At 62.8% G+C, this 20429-nt stretch overlaps 1 protein-coding gene across 2 annotated transcripts; it reads right to left on the bottom strand.

Moving 5' to 3' along the window:
• Positions 1 to 1061: 1061 nt before the first annotated feature.
• GRK2 (G protein-coupled receptor kinase 2) lies at positions 1062 to 20015 on the bottom strand. 2 transcript variants are annotated; one of them, XM_045775707.2, is made up of 21 exons: positions 19656 to 20015; positions 9760 to 9836; positions 7937 to 8010; positions 7746 to 7847; positions 7549 to 7623; positions 7361 to 7422; positions 6526 to 6577; positions 6133 to 6224; positions 5662 to 5761; positions 5491 to 5569; positions 5274 to 5404; positions 4908 to 5002; positions 4726 to 4833; positions 4460 to 4526; positions 4083 to 4183; positions 3487 to 3553; positions 3312 to 3407; positions 2945 to 3107; positions 2648 to 2784; positions 2446 to 2556; positions 1062 to 2355 (listed from the first exon to the last, which is right to left on the bottom strand). In XM_045775707.2, exons 1-21 carry the CDS (start codon positions 19766 to 19768, stop codon positions 2191 to 2193), a joined length of 2067 nt encoding a protein of 688 aa, XP_045631663.1. In that variant the 5' UTR covers positions 19769 to 20015; the 3' UTR covers positions 1062 to 2190. The 2 variants fall into 2 exon arrangements, with proteins under 2 accessions (XP_045631663.1, XP_045631662.1); XM_045775706.2 differs by having other exon boundaries at positions 2446 to 2559; positions 19656 to 20014.
• Positions 20016 to 20429: the final 414 nt, after the last annotated feature.

The raw sequence follows: 20429 nt of genomic DNA, 5'->3' as shown, positions 1-20429 counted from the left end.
GCATTTCTCCCCCGGACAGAAGCAGTGCCCCCTAGCCTGTCTCACTGCCTCCTATCCTTTGCCTCCCTCCCTGCATCTTGGGCATCTATCAGAGACTTGTTCTACGACCCACCCTCATCACCCAGCCTGTCCAGAGCCTTCAGGGACTTCCCAGAGCCTATCCAAGTTCAGAACCCACGTCCATTTGCATCTTCGTCACTAAGTGCACCCCGGGCTCTGGGCCAGGTTTTCAGGGCCCCCCAGGCTGGCTCCTTCCCACAGTGCTCCTAACCTAAGCCACTCCTGACTGCCTGGCCATTCCTAGCATCAGGAACATTCTCCCCCAACTCCCCACCCCAATGCTGCAGGCCCAGCTCAAAGGCCTTTCCCTCCTAAGTCTCAGTCTCTACCTCCAGAGCATTCCACGCCCAGCAGCCCACCTTCTCCACCCACCATGCTGTGCTCTGCCATGTAGGCCCCTCAGCCCTGCCCAGCAGAGCCCTGCATGGAGTGGACAGCAACGGACATCCCCCAAAGGGGCCTCAAGGACAAGGGCACGGGGGAACTGAAGTTGAGCAGAGCCTCCAGGTAGAGGCCCAATACCGGGGTATTCCTCAGGCCTCAGGGACCCCTACAGGGGGCGGCACAGCAAGGCAAAAGAGGAGGCTAAAGCCAGGGAGGTCCAAGGGCCCACAGGCTGCCGTGTGACCCCAAGGGCAGATGTGCTTGTCTGACTGCCCAGAGGGTGTCCTCAGCACAGTGCCTGGCCAGCCAGGGTGCTCAATCAGCCAGTCCACATGGGACACCAAGCACCGAACTGCAGGCACCTCTTCCTGCTTCTCTGGACAGTGGGGAGAAGACTCCTTCTGCTCCCCTAGGGTGGGAGGATGAGCTGGGGGCAGGGGCAGAGTCGTGGAGCCCCATCCCACTCCGGGGAGGGGCTGGGCCAGGGCAGGCTGGCCCCGGATGCCTGCCGTGGCCACGGAGGGGACTCAGTGCCACCAAGACCCTCTCCCCTCAGGCCCCGGCCCAGTGATAGCTGAAAACGGTCACTGGGCACAAAAGAATCGGACACAGCCAAGTCAGGCACCATTTTTTATAAAAACGCATAGTCTCGTTTTCCACTCTTTAAAATCACATTCAAAAATCGGCAAAGGAATGCCCCGGGGAGTGAGTAGATGGGAGGGGAGGGTGCGCCAACCCAGCCCCAGGGGGAGAGGGCGCGACACCACACACGGCAGCGCGACTGGCACAAGGGGGCATGCGGCGGGTGGGGTGGCGCCCCGTTGGGCAGTGGCACTGACAGGACATGGGGCGGTGAGGCTGGACAGCCCGGGGGGCACACTGACCGGCCAGGGGTGGCGAGGGCTGGCCCCACCTGGCCCCTCTTGCTGTGCTGCCCGGCCTGTCCAGGCTGGTCCCCTCTGGTCCTGGGCAGATGAGGCCTGGCCCAGCCCAGGCGACCAGGGGCCCTTGGGGCCAGGCGAGGCCAGTTGTAACACAGCCCACAGCTGCCTTTCTGTGGTCCCTGAGCCCGGACGCTTGGGGTGGGAGGAAGGGGGGACTGCAGGGTGGGCAGCGGGACCTGCTGCCAATGCCACCCTCCTGCTCGAGCCCCTCGGTGTCCGCAGACTGTGGGGATGGAGGCAGCCAGTGACACAGGGGTTCTTCCCGAGCAAGGGCTCAGGAGCTCAAGTCACGGTGGCAAGGCCCTGCCGTCAGGGAGATCATGGGCCCCTCCTCCACCAAACAGCTGGAGGACAGGACAGTGCAGGACTGTGCCCCTGGCGCAGGAGGGGCTGTGGTGGGAAAATTCAAGTAGTATCCCTGTGCTGCGGCCTCCCCCGGGGTAGGGGATGATGGGCCACCCTCAGAGCACAGCCCAGAGCCTGAGGGGGCACAATGTGGTGTGGCATCATCCCCAGGGAAGGGCCAGGAGGGCTGCCGGGGCTGCTGCTCCCCCCTTCTCCCCCCCCCACAGGAAGACACTGGGAGGGGAAGCCCCTGGAGGGTCAGGGCTGAGGGCAGCTGGACAGTGGCTGGGTTGGTGGCAGCAGGAGCCAAGGCAAGCGGGGCCCCCCCTGGGGGCTGGGCCAGGCTGGGGCCACAGGAAATCACAATAATTACAAAATAAAACCTTTTCCGCTTTGCGGGAAAACAAATAATAAAAATTCGACAAAATAAATTAGAGGTTTATAAAAGGCGGGCGGGTCAGAGGCCGTTGGCGCTGCCGCGCTGGACCAGCGGCACCTTGCTCAGCTCCACGACGGGCGAGCGAGGCTTGTTCTTCATCTTGGGCACGCGCTGCACCAGCTGCTGGGCCTCGCGGTACGCGTCGCGCAGCTCCTTCTTCCACTGCACCAGCTCAGGGTCACTCTGCAGTGCCGGGGGGGGGGGGGCGTCAGGCGGGGGGCCCGCCCCGGCTAGCTTCCCAGCCCGCCCGGCCCCGGCCTCGGCCCCACTCACGTCGCACTGCAGCACAAACTGTTTGCCGCCGCGGATCTTGAGCAGGAGGCACTTCCGCTCCTTGATCTGCGTCTCCTCCACCGACTGGATCTCCTCCATGGTCAGCAGGCTCTGCTGCGGGGCGGGAGCGGCGGGAGGGGCGGTGAGGACGCGGCACCGGCCACCGACCTCTCGGGCTCCCAGCCCCCAGCCCGCTTCTTACCGGGGCCTCGCCCTCGCCCCGCCACTCCAGCCGGTTGGGGAACAGGTAGAAGTACCGCCGCTGCCACTGGGTCAGGAAGGGGTTGCCCATCTTGGACATGTAGCCGTGCATGATGCAGTCCTTGCCCAGGGCGTAGTCTGACGCAAGACAGCGAGAGGCGGACTCAGCCAGGCCCGCCCGGCTCTGAATCCGGCTTCGGCGGCGCTGGCTGTGACCTCGGGTGGCTTCCCGAAACCTGAGCCTGTCTCTTGTCTCTAAAGTGAGCAGTGGGTGCCCCCGGCAGCCGCGAACCCTCACCTTCCTCATGGCCCAACTGCTTGTTTTTGGTTTTCTTGCGGGCCTCCATTCGGTCCGTCTCGGCATTGATGGTGTCGAAGACCGTCTCCGCCACCTCCTGCTGCCACCGCTCGGAGATGGTGAGGGGAAAGTTGCGGTACAGCTCCTGGTCACTGTCCAGCAACTTCGGCGAGCAGACAGGGCAGGGACATCCATCAGCCACGGGCCTGCCCAGCCCCAGGGCTCCCAGGCAGGGGGTCTGGTCCAGCAGCCCCCCGCGCCCACGCCAGGCATGTTTGGGGAGGAGGAGCCCGAGGCCCAGCCGCTGACAGAGCCTGACAGGCCAGGATCAGGGCTCAGGTGGGAGAGGCCGGGGCAGGCCCAGTACCTTGATTCCCTTTGTGTCCTCCTCGTCAAAGGAGCCAATGTCAAAGGCGTCAGCAGCGTTCACCTCCCCTCGAGGGGGGATCAGCGGGGGAGGGTACTGCAGCAGAACACAGGCTGGGCGTCAGTACCGGGCAGGGGCTCCGGGGCGCCCGCCTCGCCCCAACCCGGGCTGGTACCTTCTGCAAGAAGACCATCTGCCAGTCCAGGGAGCGGAAGAAGGGGCTCTCCTTCACCTCCTGGGCCCTGTGGGGAGATGCGGGGCATCAGGCCCGGGGCCACATCTGGGCGCTGAAGCTGGTGGCCCAGGCTAACTCCCAGGGCAGCCATTCTTTGGCTCCGTCACTTTGGGCAAGTTCCTTAAACTTGAGCCTGTTTCCTCATCTCTAAAACGGGGAGAGCGACAGTTCCCACACCACAGGGCTGCTGTGAGTTTTCACATTTGTAAATCTTGCAACATCATGCCCGGCACTTAGTAAATGTTTAATAAATACCAAAAACTCTTGTCATCATCATTATCATCACCTTCTTTGTTACAGGGGTCCCTTCTGGAAGCCGGCCCCAGCCAGCTCCAGCAGCTGTGACCCCAGGCAGCCCTGCCCCCTGAGAACACTGGATGGGGCTGGTCATGCCCCAGCCCGTGAGCTCCTCAAAGGAGGCTGGCACTAGGAGGGGGCTCGGGTGATGGGACACAGGCCTCATCCTCCGGCCGGCCTAGTGGCATGGAGGGAGGGCGGCCTGGGACAGTGGCCCAGGACAGTGGGCCCGCACTCACCCTCGGCCCAGGCAGCCCAGTCTCCGGTTGACGTCCCTCTGTAACAGTCCCTCCAGCAGGGAACGGAGCTCAGGGGAGAAGGAGTCGGGCAGCTCCACAGCCTGCAGGGAGGAGCGGACATTGGCAGGGGCCGAAGAAGAGTCCTGGCCCCCAGCAGAGAGAGAGACAGCGCCCAGCTTCCTCACTCACCCCAGCAGGCATATTTGTTCTGACAACACAGGGATGGGGAGGTTCTGGGGCAGGAGGCCAGAGTAAGGATGAGTGGCCAGAGTTTGTTGTTAGTTGGTGAGAACCAAGAGTCCAGGACCCTGACACACACAGGAGACCCCAGCCCCACCGTGCCCCCCGTGGACTCCACCCAGCCTCCCTACACTCACCATTGTCAATGTCATGCGGTCAATCTCATGCTTATCTTTGGTCTTGTGCTGCCGGAAGGGGCTGTGCCTAGACAAGAGGCACAAGGTCAGAGGACAGGAATGGGGAAACTGAGGCAGGCAGCAGCAATGATCCTCATCTAAAGCCAGGGACGGTGCTGCCCTAACACCCAGGCAGCTGTAGGCTCCCCTCCCCTAGGCTGCTACCTGGACTGGAGAAGAGGTCCTCTCTCTTCCCTCCCACCGCCCACCTGGGACAGCCCACTTACCCCCGCAGCAACTTGAAAAGCATGCAGCCCAGGGAGAACCAGTCAGCACTGCTATCGTAGGCCACGCCCTTCTGCAGGACCTCGGGGGCCATGTACCCGTGGGTGCCCCTGTGGAAGCAAGGAGGCCATGAGCGGGCCGGGCAGAGGGTGCAGGAAGGGAGAGTGGGGGGCCGGGCACTCACACGCTGGCGTGGGGCTTCTTCTTGGAGAAGTCGCAGGCCAGGCCCAGGTCTGAGATGCGCACGTGGCCGTGCTCGTCCAGAAGGATGTTGGCTGGCTGTGGAGGAAGCCTAGTGAGCTGCCCCCAGGGCGGCTCAGGACAGGGTCTGGCCAGGCAAGATGCCAGCTAGGGTCAGGTCACCCTAGAGGGTTAGGGTGTCTGGGGACGAGGCCCCAGGCAGGGTCTTCTCCTCCATCCCCCAGTGACAAAACCCGAGTTAGGAAAATGGCTCGGTGGTGGGGAGGGTGAGGGAGGGAGCAGCCGGCCGGCCTGTCCCGGAAGGCCCTGTGCCAGTCGCGCTGCGGGCAGGGAGGGGCCGGGGCCTCACCTTCAGGTCCCGGTAGACCACGAATCGGTTGTGCATGTGCTCCAGGCCCAGGATGATCTCAGCTGCGTAGAAGCGCATGTCGGCCTCGGAGAACACCCCGTGCTGGGACAGGTGGTAGTGCAGGTCCCCGCCTGAGGGAGGCAGCCCCGCAGAGGCAGCTCAGCTCCCTGGCCGGCCCCCCGCCCCAGGGTCCGCTGGGGCCAGGCCACGTACTCACCGTTCATGAGGTCGAGGATGAAGCTGAGCTTGTCTGGCGTGTGGAACGCGTACGACATGCAGACGATGAACGGGCAGTCCTAGGAGGGCGCGGGAGGGGCGGTCAGCGGGCCGCGCCCGGCTCTGCAACCAAAGGCTGCGGCAGTGACCAGCCCGGGCCCTCCCGGCTCACCCCAGTGCTGACGAGGGACAGCATGATGCGCTCGTTCAGGGCCAGGGTCTCCCCCTGCTTCATCTTGATGCGCTTCTTATCCAGACACTTCATGGCATACCTGGTGGGGGAGGGGAGGGGCGGTCGGTCAGTCAGTGCACACGCACCTTCAATGCAGAGCCCGGGGCTGCATCTGGGGGGCAGCAGGGGCGGGGCGCTGTCCTCGGGGCTCCTGCAGTGAAGACCGGACACGGCGACAAGCCTAAGATGCATCAGCGTCCAGACGGACAGGCGGCAGGGGCAGGTGCTGCTGAGTCAGGGGCTCTGGGGCCTGTGGGGCGAGGCGCACACCCACGGGACGGATGGAACCAGGAGCCCTCCGCAGAGATTTGCTCCCTTGGTACCTGGGGGCCCCGATCCCCACGGACATCCCTGGGAGCCCTCCCTTCCTCCAGGCCTCCCGCTCGACACTGGCTCCGAGCCGGCGCTCACATCTTGCCCGTGTCGGCCTTCCGGCACCCGTAGACCTCGCCGAAGCCCCCTCGCCCGATGATGCGGTGCACGCTGAAGTCGTTCATGGTCAGCTGTGGGTGTGGCAACAGCAGGGGTCACTGTGGGCTGCCTGGGCCCTGCCTCGGGGCAAAGACACCCAGGCAGCAGGGGGCCAGTCCCATAGGGGGGTGCATATGCACTTATCTGCCCCGAGCCACCCCCACTGGGATCCCGGCATGGACCTCCCACCCCCACCCCCCCCAACACCGCCTGGGGGCCGAAGGGCAGAATGCCCTGCCCTCTCCAGCCCTGACCAAGCCTCGGTGCCCGGCTCCCTGGGGAGGGCAGCAGGGAGGGAGGGAGCACAGTCCTCCACAGCCACAGCCCACTCACGTGGATGTTGAGCTCCACATTCTTCCACTGGCAAAACCGTGTGAATTTATCGCTGTAAGAGAAGAACCCAGGGGTCCAAAGAGCTTCAGAAAGCGGGCAAAATGATGCCGGGTGCAAGCCTACCCCATATCATGGCCACTGCCTGGGGTCCCGAGCCTCAGTGTCCCCTCTTGGACTGCCTAGGCATAGCACTGGCCCAGGTGGAGCCTGGCCTCCTGCCGTCAGGTGGTGGATAAGCTTGGAGAAGATAAGCCCGGAGAAGAGGCCCTCCGGTCTGATCCTGACCTCCTGCTACCACAGCTCTGACAGTGCTCATCTCATCCCTGCTTACACGCTCCCGGCGACACAGCACTCATTCCCCGAGGCTCCTACTCCACGGCTGCGCAGCTGGGACCCTCAGAAAGCTGTTCTTTACATCAAGCTGAAGTCGGCCTACAGCTCCCTCCCACCAAGCCAGCTCTGGCCACAGAGGACACTGTGTCCTTTTGTGCCCACCCCTACCGTCACCCTGATGCTTCTCAGCCTAGACGGGCCTGGCAAGGTGCTAAACAGGCCACAAGAAGGAAACACACTTAGGTGGTCCCTCACTCCCTGGAGAATCGCCTGGGACAGACTCGGTGATGCCCGGTGCTAAGAAGGGCAGGACGGGAGCGTGTAGGAAGTGACAGCCGGGAGCCTGTCCGACCTCTGAGGGGTGTCTGCACAGGGCCGTTAGTGGGGCCCAGGACCCGCATGCCCCGGGCCCGAAGCGGGCTGGCTTTTCTCCTGCACACCGTCCACACCCTCTCAGAGCAGCTCTTCCTCCTCTTCCCCTCCCACATGTGTCTGCTCTCACCTCTCGATAAATTTCTGGAACACGTCCCCTCGGAGGTTCTGACAAATCTCTTCAATGTATGGCTAAGGGAGGAAGCTGGAGGTTGGTGACTGAGCCAGACTAGGAGCTGACAAGGCTCCGTGACCTCAGCCGCCCAAGGGTGACCCTGGCTGGGTCGGGAGGCAGCAGGGACTAGGCCCAGTACACACCTGGAAGAGATCCGGAGGCACGTGTCTCTTCACCAGGTGGCCCTGGACATGCTCAGTGGCACTCTTCGAGAAGGGCTGGGGAAGACAGAGGTGGCTGTGAACTCTCCGCAGGGTCCTTGCATCCCATCCCAACGCCCAGGCCGCTATGGGCCGGCAGCTGGGTCTGGGCCCGAGGACAAGCTGGCTGGGGCACTCACATGGGAGCAGGCCAGCAGCTCCTTCATGATGTAGGTGTCGAAGACCTCCCGGCTGCGAGCCAAGCGCTCCTCCTCTGTCTCCAGCTTCTCGTACTTCTTGATCTAGGGGACAAGATGCCCACAGGTGACATGGAGGCGCTTGCAGAGTCAACCCAGCCCCCTCCCCTCTCTCCAGGCAGCAGGGGCCTCACCTCCTCATAGAACTCCACCAAGGGCTTGGCCTCCTCTAGGTGTTTCAGGCAGAAGTCTCGGAAGAGCAGGTACCCTGAAAGCAAGGGTGTCGGGTCACACGGAGCCACAGCCCTTGGAGCGTGACTTCCCATCACGGGGGGATGTGTGGGCAGAACTGGCCAACGAGGAGGCAGAGGTGGTCTCTGCCCTAGGCAGGGCCTGGGCAAGGTGGCCTCCAAAGTTGCCACCAACTGAAGATTCTCACTTCTGGGGGAGGGGCACCTGCATCTCCACCCCTTCCAGAATCTGCTTCCTCGGGTGCTGGCTGGAATGTGATGGGCACTCTGGGGAGGCAGAGGCTCGGGCCGGCTCTGGCTGCCCACCCTCGGCTGCAGTCCAGGGCCTGCACCCGCTGCTCGAGGGCGACACGCCCACCGGACAGGCTGTGCAGTTGCTGAGCCACCTGGGTCAGGCCAGAGCACAGCAGGGGGAGGCAGTCTCCCAGGGCGGCCTCTCCCTGGACCCCCCCATGTGGTGCCCCTCCGTATCTGGCTGATTTTCACAGCAGCCCCGAGAGACAGTTACAGAAACAGAGTGCAGAGGGCTCTGTCAGGTGGGCGTGAGTGGAACTTGGGGCTCTTCTACCCGATGCGAGGTCCTGGGAAAGACAGGCGGGAGGTGACTGGGGAAGGTAAGAGGTGGGACAAGCTACGGGAGGGGCTCCAAGGAGCCCCCCCCAGGTCTCACCCCTCCAAGGGAATGGGGGCCTGAGGCCTGGCCCCAGAGCAGCACTGAAGGTTCAAAGCAGAGGTAAGGGCAGTGCCCACTCCCTCCAGCCTCACATGGGGACCAGGCTTGCGCTGGGCGATTTCCATGCCGCTTTGGGGGCACTGCCTGGGCACCGCTGCCAGAGCACACGGCCGTCACCTCCGGTGAGGGCAGCCTGGCCTTGAGTAACTTGTGACCTGGTCTTCCCAGTGGGCAAGGCTGCCTCATCCGGCCCTTCAACAGTCCGAGGCAGCAGGGCTTCTGAGTCCTAACTCCCAGGTGAGGACACCAGCAAGCTCAGAGATGTGAAGCGATGTGCCCGAGGTCACACAGCACAGGCCAGGGACCCAAACTGGCTTCTTGATATACTGACTCCCCAAGACTGACCTCCAGGGCCTGATCTGGCCAGGCCAAGCCACTCCCATTTCAGAGCTGAGATCCTGCTCTCTGAGGCCCAGATCAGAGCCCCGCGCCTCTAGCCCGGCTTCCCTGAGGCCCACCCCAACCCAAGCCTGCCCTGTGGGCCAGGTCTGCAGCAGCGGCTGGTGAAATGAGGGCACTGGAGGAGGATCTTAGGGGACAGCCAAAACAGGTTGCTCACAAAGAGGGCCCATGGGGGCGGGGGTGGCGACCACAGCTCGGCAGGCGCCACAGGAAGGGCCCCGCCCCTTCCTGTCAGTTCTACCAACGGCCCCAGCAGCTGTGCCTGGGCCAAGGGGAAGCTGCAACTCTCAAAAACAAAAACCCCAAGGAGGAACTTCCCCGGCAGCCCTGGAAGACTGCTGGGCCCCCACCCCCTTCACGGGGCTCCCACAGCCGACAGCCAGGGGCTGGGAGGCACGACGGGTCATGGCCCTGAGCAGTCCTGCTGCCACCCTGGGAGACAGGATGCTCTCTGCTGCCCTGCCCCATAGGAAAGGAGGCCAAACCTCCAGGGAGAGGGGAACAGAGGCCGACCAGCGGGCTGGGGGTAGGAAAGCGGCCTCGGGGTCCTCCTGCCCCCCACCTCCCAGGGCCTGGGCAGCTGGATGGTGGTGGAAGTCCTCGGGGCTAGCAGAGTTCCTAATGTACTCACCCAGCTTCTGGGAGAAGATCTTCTCAAAGGTCACCTCGCCCCGGTCCTCCAGGTATTTCTGCATTACACTGCGGATGCTGTGAGACAGGGGGGCCTCGGTGAGCCAGGGCCCCCATGGTTCCCGCCAGGCCCGCTGGCCCTGCTGCCCTGGAAGCCCACTGCTTCCTCCCCCGGAATGCAAAGTGTCACCGCTCTGTCCGGGAAGGCAACCACCAGCCTGGGCCTGCCTGTCCAGGCTCTGTCCCTCAAAGCTGGGGCGGCCAGCAGGTGGCTGCTCAGAAGTCGGGTCCCAGTACCGTCTCACGCCGGCTTCGGGCACCTGGCCAACCTCACAAGCCAGGCCTCACCATCCGCAGATGATGGTAACCAAGATGGGGTCTGACCTCACTGTACAATCCCGCTCGGCCACAGAACGGGCCGCAGCACTGACACAAACGCCACAGCACGGATGAACCGCAGCGCGCTGAGAACAGTCACAAGAGGCTACAAGGTCTATGATTCCACTTATCTCGTGTGTCCAGCACAGGCAAATCTACAGAAACAGAGAGCGGATCAGTGGGTGTCAGGGGCTGGGGGACAGAAGAGGAGTGACTGCTAACAGGTATGGGGCTTCTCTCTGGGGTGATGGAAATGTTCCGGAATGAGATAGGGCAAGGGTTGCACAACGCAGAGAATGTACTAAAATCCACTGGATCGTACGGTTTAAAATGATGAATTTTATGTCATATGAATCATATCTCAAAGTTCTCACACAGTAAAAACAAAACAAAAGCCAAGCGTCAGTTCCTGTGTCCCAAACATCTTAATGAAACATGAACCCCCTACCCCTGGGCTGCTTGGGAGGGCAGCAGGGGAGAGGCTGGCCACCATGATCATAGAAGCCCAACCCAGCACTCCCCACCCGAGAGCTCCCCCTCAGCGCCAAGGACTGTCTAGGCAAGCGACATGGGGCTGCCCTTCATGCCTCAGTGGTATCCTGCTGTCCCCTCCTCCACTCTCCTGGGCCACCTGTATTCCAGCCTGGCCAGCCCGCCTGTCACACTGGCCAGCAGTAATCACTCTGGCCTGCCCGAGCCCGGGCTCCTGAGGAATACTCCAGCCCTACACTGAGGACCGAGCTGGGCAGGCACACCTGAGCCCACGCAATGCTCATGGCCCTTATGATATGTGGGGCCACTGGCAGGCCACTGATAAAAGACACTGCAGCTGGTGAGGACCAGGATGAGAGAGTCTGGGCTCTGCGCCTCCCCTCCCCGCACCCCTCCTGGAGCCCAGCGCGGGTCACCAGGGCCTGCTGCAATCCTCTACTGGAAGGTTCCACGCACTCCTGCCCTCCAGGCAGGCCCTCCCAGGGCACAAGTTCTGCATCTGTGGCCCTAAGACATTAGACGGTGTGTGACGAAGCCTCATGGGAGACACGCGGGAAGGGAAGAGTGTTCTGGGCCGTCAGGAGAGGCTGTGTGGAGGAGGAACTTCACTGGGTTCCTCTGTGCAAACAGGATGTGAACAGGTGGCAAAGCCCAGGGCACATGGGGGGATGTGGGGACAAGCAGGGGAAGACCCAGCCAAGGGTGAGCAAGAGGCTATCAGGCAGGAGGGGGCTCGGTCCAGGGCAGACGGAGTCCACTGGAGGCACCCGCAGGAGGAAGCCCAGGTGGGGACGACACAAGAGGGATGACCAGTAAGGAGGGAAAGAAATGGGGGGCGGGGGGGAGCAGGCCCGGGCCATTGGGTGGAAGAACTGACCGGCCAGAGGGACGGCAGGCCAGGCCTGCCAGGGTTTCGCCCCTGAAGAGATGCCTGAGGTGAGAGTGCTCCCAGGGGGCCGCTGCCCAGCCTCTGGGCCTGGGCTCGAAGGCGGGGGACCCCTGCCCCTGTCCCCTCAGCATTCTCCTTCTGAGACGGTCTAGGGGGAAGCCCAGGCCCCAGCCCTCCCAGGCCTCTGCTCAAGCTTGAGCCAGCAGGGAAAGGCGGCGCAAGGTAGTGGAAGCATTCGGAACTGTCAGGAGCACAGCCCCTAAGCAGTGACTCCCTCCCCTGCTCCCCACTCTCAGACTGGAAGATGCTCTGACAGCCTCCAAAAGCTGTCTCCAACAGGAAGGAGGGTGTGATGACCAGGACAGCCGTCCTGTGTCCCCATCCTCTGACTCCTGCCAACAAGGGGAGCACTCCCCGCTGAGGGCCAGGGGCTCGGTGGCCCCATGCTGCCTCAGAGCTGGTTCCCCCGGGGAAAGCAAGGACGCCCTCCACCACGTACAGGGGCTCCGAGGCCAGGACGTGGCCTCACCCACACCGGAGTGGCACACACCAGCTCACCTCCACCAGCCCCCAACAAGAACACGTCTCCTCAGCCCCGCGGGACTCACAGGGACGCACAGGCACTTGGGAAGCCCGCTCTGCTTCACACAGGGCATGAGCTTGACCAACCTGCCCTGCGGCCTGCAGATTAGAGCCCGGAGCCCCACGGTTCCTCTCCCTGTGAGGGAGAGCACAGAACCTCCCTTCTGGAGGACAGGGGGAGCAGCCAGGAGTGTGCGGGACGCAGCACAGCAGGGGGCCCAGAGCAAGGCAGAGAAGGCCTGGCAGGGTCCTGAGACCAAGCAGCCAGGAGTTAGGGGCCGAGTGCCCGAATCCCACCTGTGAACTGGTCCAGGAAGGCTGGATCCTCACCACCCCTTGGCTCAGCTCTTGGCACTCCACGTCTGCACCCAATTCTGTGTTTTGGGACATTGTGGGGGGATGGACAAAGTAATCAAGTGGGAAAAAAATATCACAAAACATCAATCCTCCACGGAGGTGAACGGACAGACAGTGGTCAGGTGCAGCCAGGCGGGATGCCCAGACGGGTGGATGTGATGACAGGCAAAGTGACTCCAGCCCGTGAAGGGTGACCCCACCAGCCCGCTGGGCTCGGCCCCCGGGACAGGCACTGGGAAGCCTGCCTGGGCCCCAGATTGGCTTCCTGGGAGCCAGCGAGACTGGCACCAGCTTAGCAAAAATAATACAACGGCAATGCCTACCACTTCCCACCACAGGACTCGGTAGCCCCCAGAACAACCGGGGACTGGACTCGCCAGGGAAATGCACCCTTTACAAGGGCCTGCAGACGAGGGAGCCAGGATGGTCGCTTCTCAGGGAGCCGGCTTCTGGCCCAGCCTTCTCCCTTCCCAGTGGCTCTGCTTCGGGCTCAGCCCAGGAAAGAGCAGAAAGTGGGGCCTGGGTGGCCAGATCCCGCCTCCCCTCTGAAGCTACATGGGACGGCCACAGCTCTCTTCCCAGCCCACAGCACTTCGCTTTCTTCCTTAAAAAGAAAAAAATGTTTTCTAAATAAAATAAACACCCCCCCCCCACCCAAACACGAGATCAGACTAAGCAGAGCCCTTGAATCGAAGGCCCCCAAAGCGAGAACGTTAGGGCTTCCTGTCTGTTCTCATGGGGCCGGCAGCCGAGGGAGCTGGCAGGTTAGAAAAACGTGTTACGGGACATACTCCCGCCAGGGTGGCGCGTACAGGCTGGCAGGGGGGGCGGTGGCGGCCTCCTGGGCTGGGTCACCTCCGTCTCCGACACCCGCTCCCTGATACTGGTGGAGTCCAGAGTGGCGACGAGCCCAGAGCAGCATTCCTGCCCCCACCCAGGCCAACAACTCTGATATCCAGGAGCACGTGGCTGCCAGATCAACTAGGGGTTGTCAGGAGAGCCAAATGCCTGCCTCTTCCCAGCCAGAAGGACCCTAAGGCTCTCAGTCTCTCTGGGGAAGGGCTTGAGGCCTGAGTTCCAAATGGTTCTCCCCAACCTCCCTCCCCGGAGGCCGGGGCTAGTCACAGAATTTAAACGCCCAGTTTCCCCATTTGTGAAATGAGGATGTCAACAAAATGCTGAATTTGCCACCATGCTGGCCATTTAAAAAGCCTGAGAGGACACAGCGGCACTCTCCCAAGATGCCAGCCTTGCCGTGAGAGCTGTCAGCTCACGTCCCCCCAGGGAGGCGGCCCTCCTCCTGGGATCCGAAGGCCTGCGCCTCTTCTAGAACGTGATCCTGAGCTACTTGGTTTTGTTCGGGTCTCTGTTCCACGCCTTCCACGTCCTATGGCCAGGGGGCCTCCTGACTGGACTGGCACGCTCTGACCAGGGCTGGGGCCTGGAGCACTTCCTGCGTCAGGCGAGGGGCTGCAAGGACCCTCTGCTCAGAGACCAGCCTCACACACTCATGGAGATCTGCCTCGGGGACTGGCGGGGGGGGGGGGTGTGCAGAGGCTGATACGCGCCCCAACAAAGTAGCAAGGACCCCTTGGCAGGAGGGCCGGCCCTGCCACGACAGGGAGCTGCCAGACCCTGCTGCTGCCTTCGGCCAGGGCTGCTCGCTCAGGCCCCAGCTGCTCTGAGGAGCAGGCCAAGCCTGACGTGGAGGGAGAGAGCACGTCCTCCCTCCCGGCCCGGAGTGCGGGCAGGGGTGACAGGACGGCAGGCAGGAAGGCGGTGAGGGCTGTGGGGGAGAACTTCCGGTAGCTTCTGGAACCACGTGGTTCATAAGAAAGGCAAGGTCCCTGGCTCTGTGGCACAGAGGCCTGGCGAGCTGATCTGGGCCCTCACAGGTGACTCCCCTACGGGGTCACAGACGGTAGCTTGTGTGTAGACTGGGAGGGACAGCAGGGGCCCGAAGCAAACACACTTGTTTGGCTGGTGAAGAAATCTCGGCTAAAAGCTGAAGCCCGCCCCGAATCCCACACTGAGTTAGTGCCCAGAAAACGAGACAACGTCCAGCTCTCCCTGAGAAAAGCTGTCCCACCAGGCAGGGGCCTCCCCTCAACCTCTGTAGAAGAGCGAGGCACAGGGTCCCCGAGGACCCCAGACTCGAGTCCCAGGTGCTTTTCCCTCCATTCCCTGCCCGTGCTGTGGGCAGCAGGCAGCAGGCAGCGTTGCTCCCAGGAGGCCGAGCCAGGGGACCCGTGCTCCTGCGTGACAGGGGTGCCGGGGTCACGAAACCCCAGGACAGTGCGAGCTGGCACCGCCACGCTCCGGGAAAGGCCAGGTAACAGGGCAGTGGAGCAGAGGCCGTGGCAGCAGCTCCCCTGTGGCATTTCCAGGAAACCTGGCACCGAGGTGGCAGCAGTAGGAGGAAGTCCCCTGGGGCTTCTTATTAACATTTCTCAATGACTCTCCCTGGGGCTCACAGTGTCCTCCGAGCCGAGCTCCAGAACAGGGCCACATACCAAATGGGAAAGACCTAGCCCTGGGCCAGGGAAGAGCCCTGGGCCAGGGAAGAGCCAGTGACAGCCACCAGGCAGCGCACACACGAGCCCCCTGCAGATGTGCCGGGGCCAGGGCCGCAGAGCGGCTCCCGCGGGATGTGCACAAGGGGGCATGCTGGCGGCCGGTCACACGTCACGGCTTCTGCACTAACGTGACAGGAGCACCCACACCCTGCAATTTACTGGTATTATGTGAAAACGCACCAAGAACAAAGTTCCAGGCCTCCTTGGCCCGGGGCTCCCAGGAAGGGGCTGACCCTGACCCCGACCCGGACGGCCTCCAGGGTCCGAGAACGCCCCACTCAGACACAGCGCTGCTGACACCTCACCACCAGAAAGCTCGCTTCTGAAACCCCGCTCCTCTGCCCACACAGACGCTACCCTTAGACGCAGCAGCGATGCAGAGAGGGAAGGTTGTTGTTTGGGAAAAAAGCTGCAGCCAAACAGGTCATTTTTAGGGTCTCTTGCTTGAAACAGATTAGTGATAACTTGAACACAAGTCTGTCTAATGTGACCCGCGGAGAGGACAGTGGCCCCGAGGAAGAAGGGGGCAGGCGTGATGGAGGCCGCGCGTTCCTGAAAGACTCTCACGCGCTCCTGGCTTTTGCTGTTTGTTCCGAGGCAGGAGCAGAATATCCTGGAAGCACCAGCCGTGCGCACGCAGCCCCTGGGTGCCCGGGGCGGGGAGGAGACGCCGGCTGCAGAGTGCCTCCAGCTGACGTCACCGGGAATTTACTACTAGGAATTGATCGTGCATTAATAGGACACATTACTCCTGGTTTGACAGAGCCCAGATTCCCCTGCACAGATCCAACCTGCGATGCTCACGCTCCCTTCAAAGCCACTTACTGATGGAATGGCGGGCAGGCAGGCGACTTAACGGCAACAGTGTGAAACCCCATGTTCTGGAAAGGAGAACAGATGGGAACAGACGTCCCAGAGGCCCATTCCTGAGGAAAGCAGGGGCTTCAAAGGCCCAGAGGGAGCGAGAGCCAAAAAGATCACCTTGTTTGGGGGGTGGGGAGTTGAGGAGGAGATCTACTACTGGGGTGGAAAGTTCTGGGTGAGGGTAAGGCTGGAAACAACAGGGTTTTGCTGGTGATGGAGAAGTGAAGGAGGAAGGGAGAAAACCTTCCCCTGCACCCCTTCCCCCCCGCCCCCCCAAATCAAGGGCAGGAAGCCTGGAGGCAAAGAGTTAACAGGAATGAAGAAGCAGCAGAGGAAGACTGGCCTGGGCTGGGAGACGGGGAAGCCAGAAAGGGGCAGGAAGGAGGAAATCCACAGTGGGGGAGGGACCAGGAAAGAGCCAAGAAAATGGGAGGCTGCAAGAGGCACCCGGCTCCGACAATCTGCTGCTGGGGCTGCTGCTGTCACCAGGGAGAGCAGGGGTATCTCCTGGGACCGCCCAAGCTAGGCTCCTCAGCCAGGAGCCCAGAGATTAATTACACACGGCCTCCGTGGTCATATTAAGCAAATGACAGTAATTACAGGACCGCTGCTGATGGAGGGAGACAGCAGCTCCTTCGGGGAGAAGCACAGACCACAGGCCTGAGAGCGGAGGGAGCACGGCGAGGGCATCAGGGCAGGGCCGGGCCCTGGCTTTCCCGAGCTGGGAACGGAGGGAGGCAGGCGCAGGCAGGAAAAGGGACAGGCTGGTATGGCAGTGGGATCAGAAGCCGGGTCTCCTGTCTTCTAGCTACACGACACTGCCTCCTACCATGAGAAGGCCGAGCAATGGGGCTGTTTCCTCGGGTCCTATACGGTGACAGAAGGGGAGGACCCTGTGCCAACTCGAAGTGGCATGGTGCCTGCCCGGCAGCTCCTGCTCCTAGCCCTGAGAAGTCAGCGCGGATGCCAGCCCCAGCTCTGGGCCAAGCCACAACCTGGCCACCAGCTGCAGGGAGGCTGCCAAGATGGACCACCCCAAGGTGGGAACAGCGCCAAATGGCACCTCGTCATGGACAAACCACGGCCTTTCTCCCTGACCCTGACCTTGTGGGTGAGGGGAAGCCGTGACCCCAGGCAGGAGCTGCCTCCTCTACGCACTAGCTTTGCCAGAGCAACTCCATTTTGTCCCAGACGATGGGGTGCGGGCTGAGCCTGGCGAACCACGGCAGCGGACAGCCCAGGGCACTGAGATCACGGAGCCCAGACCACGACTCCCTGGACAAGGGGTGCTGGAGGGGAGAGCAGACGTGTACAGGGGTGTGTAGAGGAGATGAAACGTCACAGGGGGTCCAGAGACCTGAGTTCGAGTTCCAGCTCACCTCCGGGACTAAGCCTCCTCCGGTCCCTGAGCCTCAGTCGCTTCAAGTATTAAGTGGGAGAACACCACCTGCTGTGCCTGCTTCCCACAGCTGGGAGTAAACCCACTTTGCCAACAGGGAAGCGCTAGGCAAACGTGAGACACAGTCATCACAACCTTCCAGGGCAAGAGACATTTGACCCACAGGGTGTGCGAAGCACAAAGCAAAAGGTGGCATGTCATCTGACGGAGGGGAGGCCTGGCCTTCGCTCGCTGACAGGGACTGCCAGAGCCTCTATCCATCTCGCAGACGTGCGCAACCTGTCCGACGCTGTGCTGCTGGATGGTGACCCCATAGGAGAACCCACGGGACCTGCCTCTTGGTCTCCTGCTGTTCCCCTAAAACTCACAGCCTGGTTCCAGGCATCACCGGGTCCTGACGTTTCTTGAGCAGCTACTACATTCAAGGCATGGCCTTGCCAACTTCACAGGTTGGTTTTTGGATCAACTGAGATGACAGATGTCATAATAAATAACAAATTATTATAATTTCCACCATCCTTCCTATCAGCACCATCACTACCACAGATGGTAAAGGGGACAGGAAAAGAGGAACAGCTCGTTTCTCAGGGTTCTAACACCTGCAGAGCCAACCCAAGGCGGGGCCCCATCAGAAGCAATGCATTCTGGGGAAAGATTACCCAAACACAGAGAGTTCCAGAAAAGGCTCTGCCTGACACTTTGCAGAACTCCAACCTGCAGGAGGGTCTCAACACCGCAGCCACCAAGGAGAGCCGTTGTAAGCTCCAGAGGTTGACTCTCTCCCCCCGCCCCGCTTCCTCCCTCGTGGCTTTGTCATTTCTGAACTCATTTTTGTTCTAACTGTCGCTGCTCCCTGGACAGCCCCCAGCTGACAGTCAGCCTGGTTCCTGTTTTGAGAAATCTGATTGCAAATGTCTTAGAAAAAAAGGGCCCTAACGGCCTTTTCAAAATGCAGACCAATTTTCCTCTCCCAGGGGTGGTGTTCAGTCAATCCGAAACCCAGCGAACAGGGCACAGAGAAGGGCGCCGGAGAGGTAGGCATGGCACTCCCTGCAGCTTTGGGCTCGGCTTCAAACACTTAGGGCGCCATAGGGTCCCAACCCCCATTTCACGCTATCCACATTTCACAGATGAGAAAACCGAGGCCCACAAACAGGAAGGGACTTGCCCAAAGTCACATGATAAGACCACCACAGCCAGGACAGGCCCAGGCTCCCAGGCCAGCCAGGCTTCCAGCATGCCAACTCTCAGGCATGAGCAATCACGGGGGCACACAGCTCTGGCAGATGCAGAACGGCCAGGCCTCGGCGCAGGCCTGCGTGGAAGTAGAAGCCAGAAGCCTTGATCTCGTGACCAGGCACCACCCTGGATTACCTGTGACACTAGGGAAGCCACTCATGTCTGGGGCTTCAGCTTCCCCACTTGTTCCATGGAGACAAAACCACACCTGTCCTACCTGCTCATGGGCTGCCCTGAGGCTCAAACAATAGGAAAATACTCGAGAAGCCATAAAATGCTGAACAAGCCTCAGCAGTGGTCCATATCCTGCACGGAATGCGCCTACATCCCGAACAGCTTAAACTTTGATACAGGTGCAGTGACATCAGCTGTCTCACGGAGAGGTGGCAGCTGTGGTCCAGCGACTGCAGAAGTGCAAGGATGTCCTCTGGCAAACAGCACCCACAGGGCACCACACGCAGGGCCCGCCACAGAAGGAGTTGAAAGAGAGAGGGGCAGGGGGTGTCTCCCCCCCACGGGGCAGGGGCACACACCACACCCTGCTCCCCACCACCAGGCTGGCCCCCAAAGCACTCTCAAACCCTACCCCAAGCCGGTGACCCACCAGAAGGGTGGGGAAGACCGGGAAGACTTGCTGTCTCCCCCAAACCTCACACAAGTGCCCACCAGAGGGGGCCTAGGAGAGGGGGTAGTGGAACCCAAGGCGAGGTGCTGGGAGTCGGGAAAGCAAAGGGATGGGTGATGGAGTCAGGCCAGGTAGACGGTGGCAGGCAGAGGAGGGGACCGCGCGGGGACCGAGGGCTCCCGGGAGGGGCACGGAGGGCAGCACGGGGGCCCCGTGGGAGAGAGCAGGGGCGCGAGGCTGACGGAGACGAGGGCAGGCAGCGTGTACGAAGGGAAGGGAGGAAGCGGGGCAGGGGGCACTGCGCGGCTCGGGGAGCCAGGGGGCCGGGAAGCCCCGGCGCCGGGCGCTCCGGGTTCAGGTGCACTGGGCCTGGGGCCGAGGGGTCCGGCCGGGGCTGCCGGCCCCCGAGCGGAGGCTGGGGCACGGGGTGGGGGTGGGGGGTCAGGGGCCGCGGGCTCGGGGTTCGGGGAGCGGGCCCGGCCGGCGGCCGCCTCACCTGGGCTCGGGCAGCAGGATCTTCTTGCTGGCGCGCGCGGCCGGCGTGGCCTTGCTCTTCTCCATGGCCATCAGGTAGCTCACGTCGGCCAGCACCGCCTCCAGGTCCGCCATCTTGGCGGCGGCGGCGGCCTCTCCCGCCGCTCGGCTCCGCTCCGCTCCGCTCGGCGCGCTCGGCCCGGCCCGGCCGCTCCGTCGGCCTCGGGCGCCGCCGCCCGCCTGGCCCCGCTCGGCGCCCGCGGCTCCGCTCGCCGCGGCTCACAGGCGGCGCCGCCCCATGGCGCCGGCTCGGGCCCGGCCCCGGCTCGCTCCGCTCCCGCCGGGACTGCAGTCGGGCCGCCGCCGCCGCCGCCGCCACCGCCGCCGCCGCCGCCCGCGCCCTGGAGCCGCCGCCGCCTCCGGCCCCGCCTGCCGCGCACAGCGCCAGCGAGCCCGCGAGGGGCCGGGCGGGCGGGCGGGCGGGCGGGCGGCGGCGCCCCCTGGAGGCCGCGCGGGTTGGCCCGAGCCTGACCCCCGCGGGCCGGCCGACCCTTTCTCAGACCTGACCCCGACCCCCGACTCCGACCCCGACCTGGGCCGTGACCCTGACTCCAGACCTGAAACACCCCGGGGACCCGGGACCGAAGGAGACCCTGGACCCAGACCTTGACCACAACTCGAATCCCAAGTCGGATCCGAGACTCCACAATAGACCCCAGCCCTCGCCCCAGACTTGACACTTCAGAACATGATTTCCAGGACTTGGACCTCAGACTCTGGACATAATCCCTGACCT

This window comes from Ursus americanus, chromosome 24, assembly GCF_024610735.1.
Source record: "Ursus americanus isolate L20-20 chromosome 24, mUrsAme1.1.p, whole genome shotgun sequence".
Taxonomy (NCBI): Eukaryota; Metazoa; Chordata; class Mammalia; order Carnivora; family Ursidae; genus Ursus; species Ursus americanus.
The sequence above is the reverse complement of the archived record's forward strand: the minus strand, read 5'-3'. Positions and strand labels throughout refer to the sequence as shown.

Bases quoted from the DNA above. Each gene is read 5' to 3' on its own strand.
- GRK2 (XM_045775706.2), bottom strand. From the start codon at position 19,768: ATGGCGGACCTGGAGGCGGTGCTGGCCGACGTGAGCTACCTGATGGCC. The intron at 7,624-7,745 runs GTGAGTGCCCCA...TGTCTTCCCCAG, and splicing joins AGCTGCTGGCCTGCTCCCAT to CCCTTCTCGAAGAGTGCCAC. The intron at 2,560-2,647 runs GTAAGAAGCGGG...CCCGCCCCGCAG, and splicing joins GGGGCGAGGGCGAGGCCCCG to CAGAGCCTGCTGACCATGGA.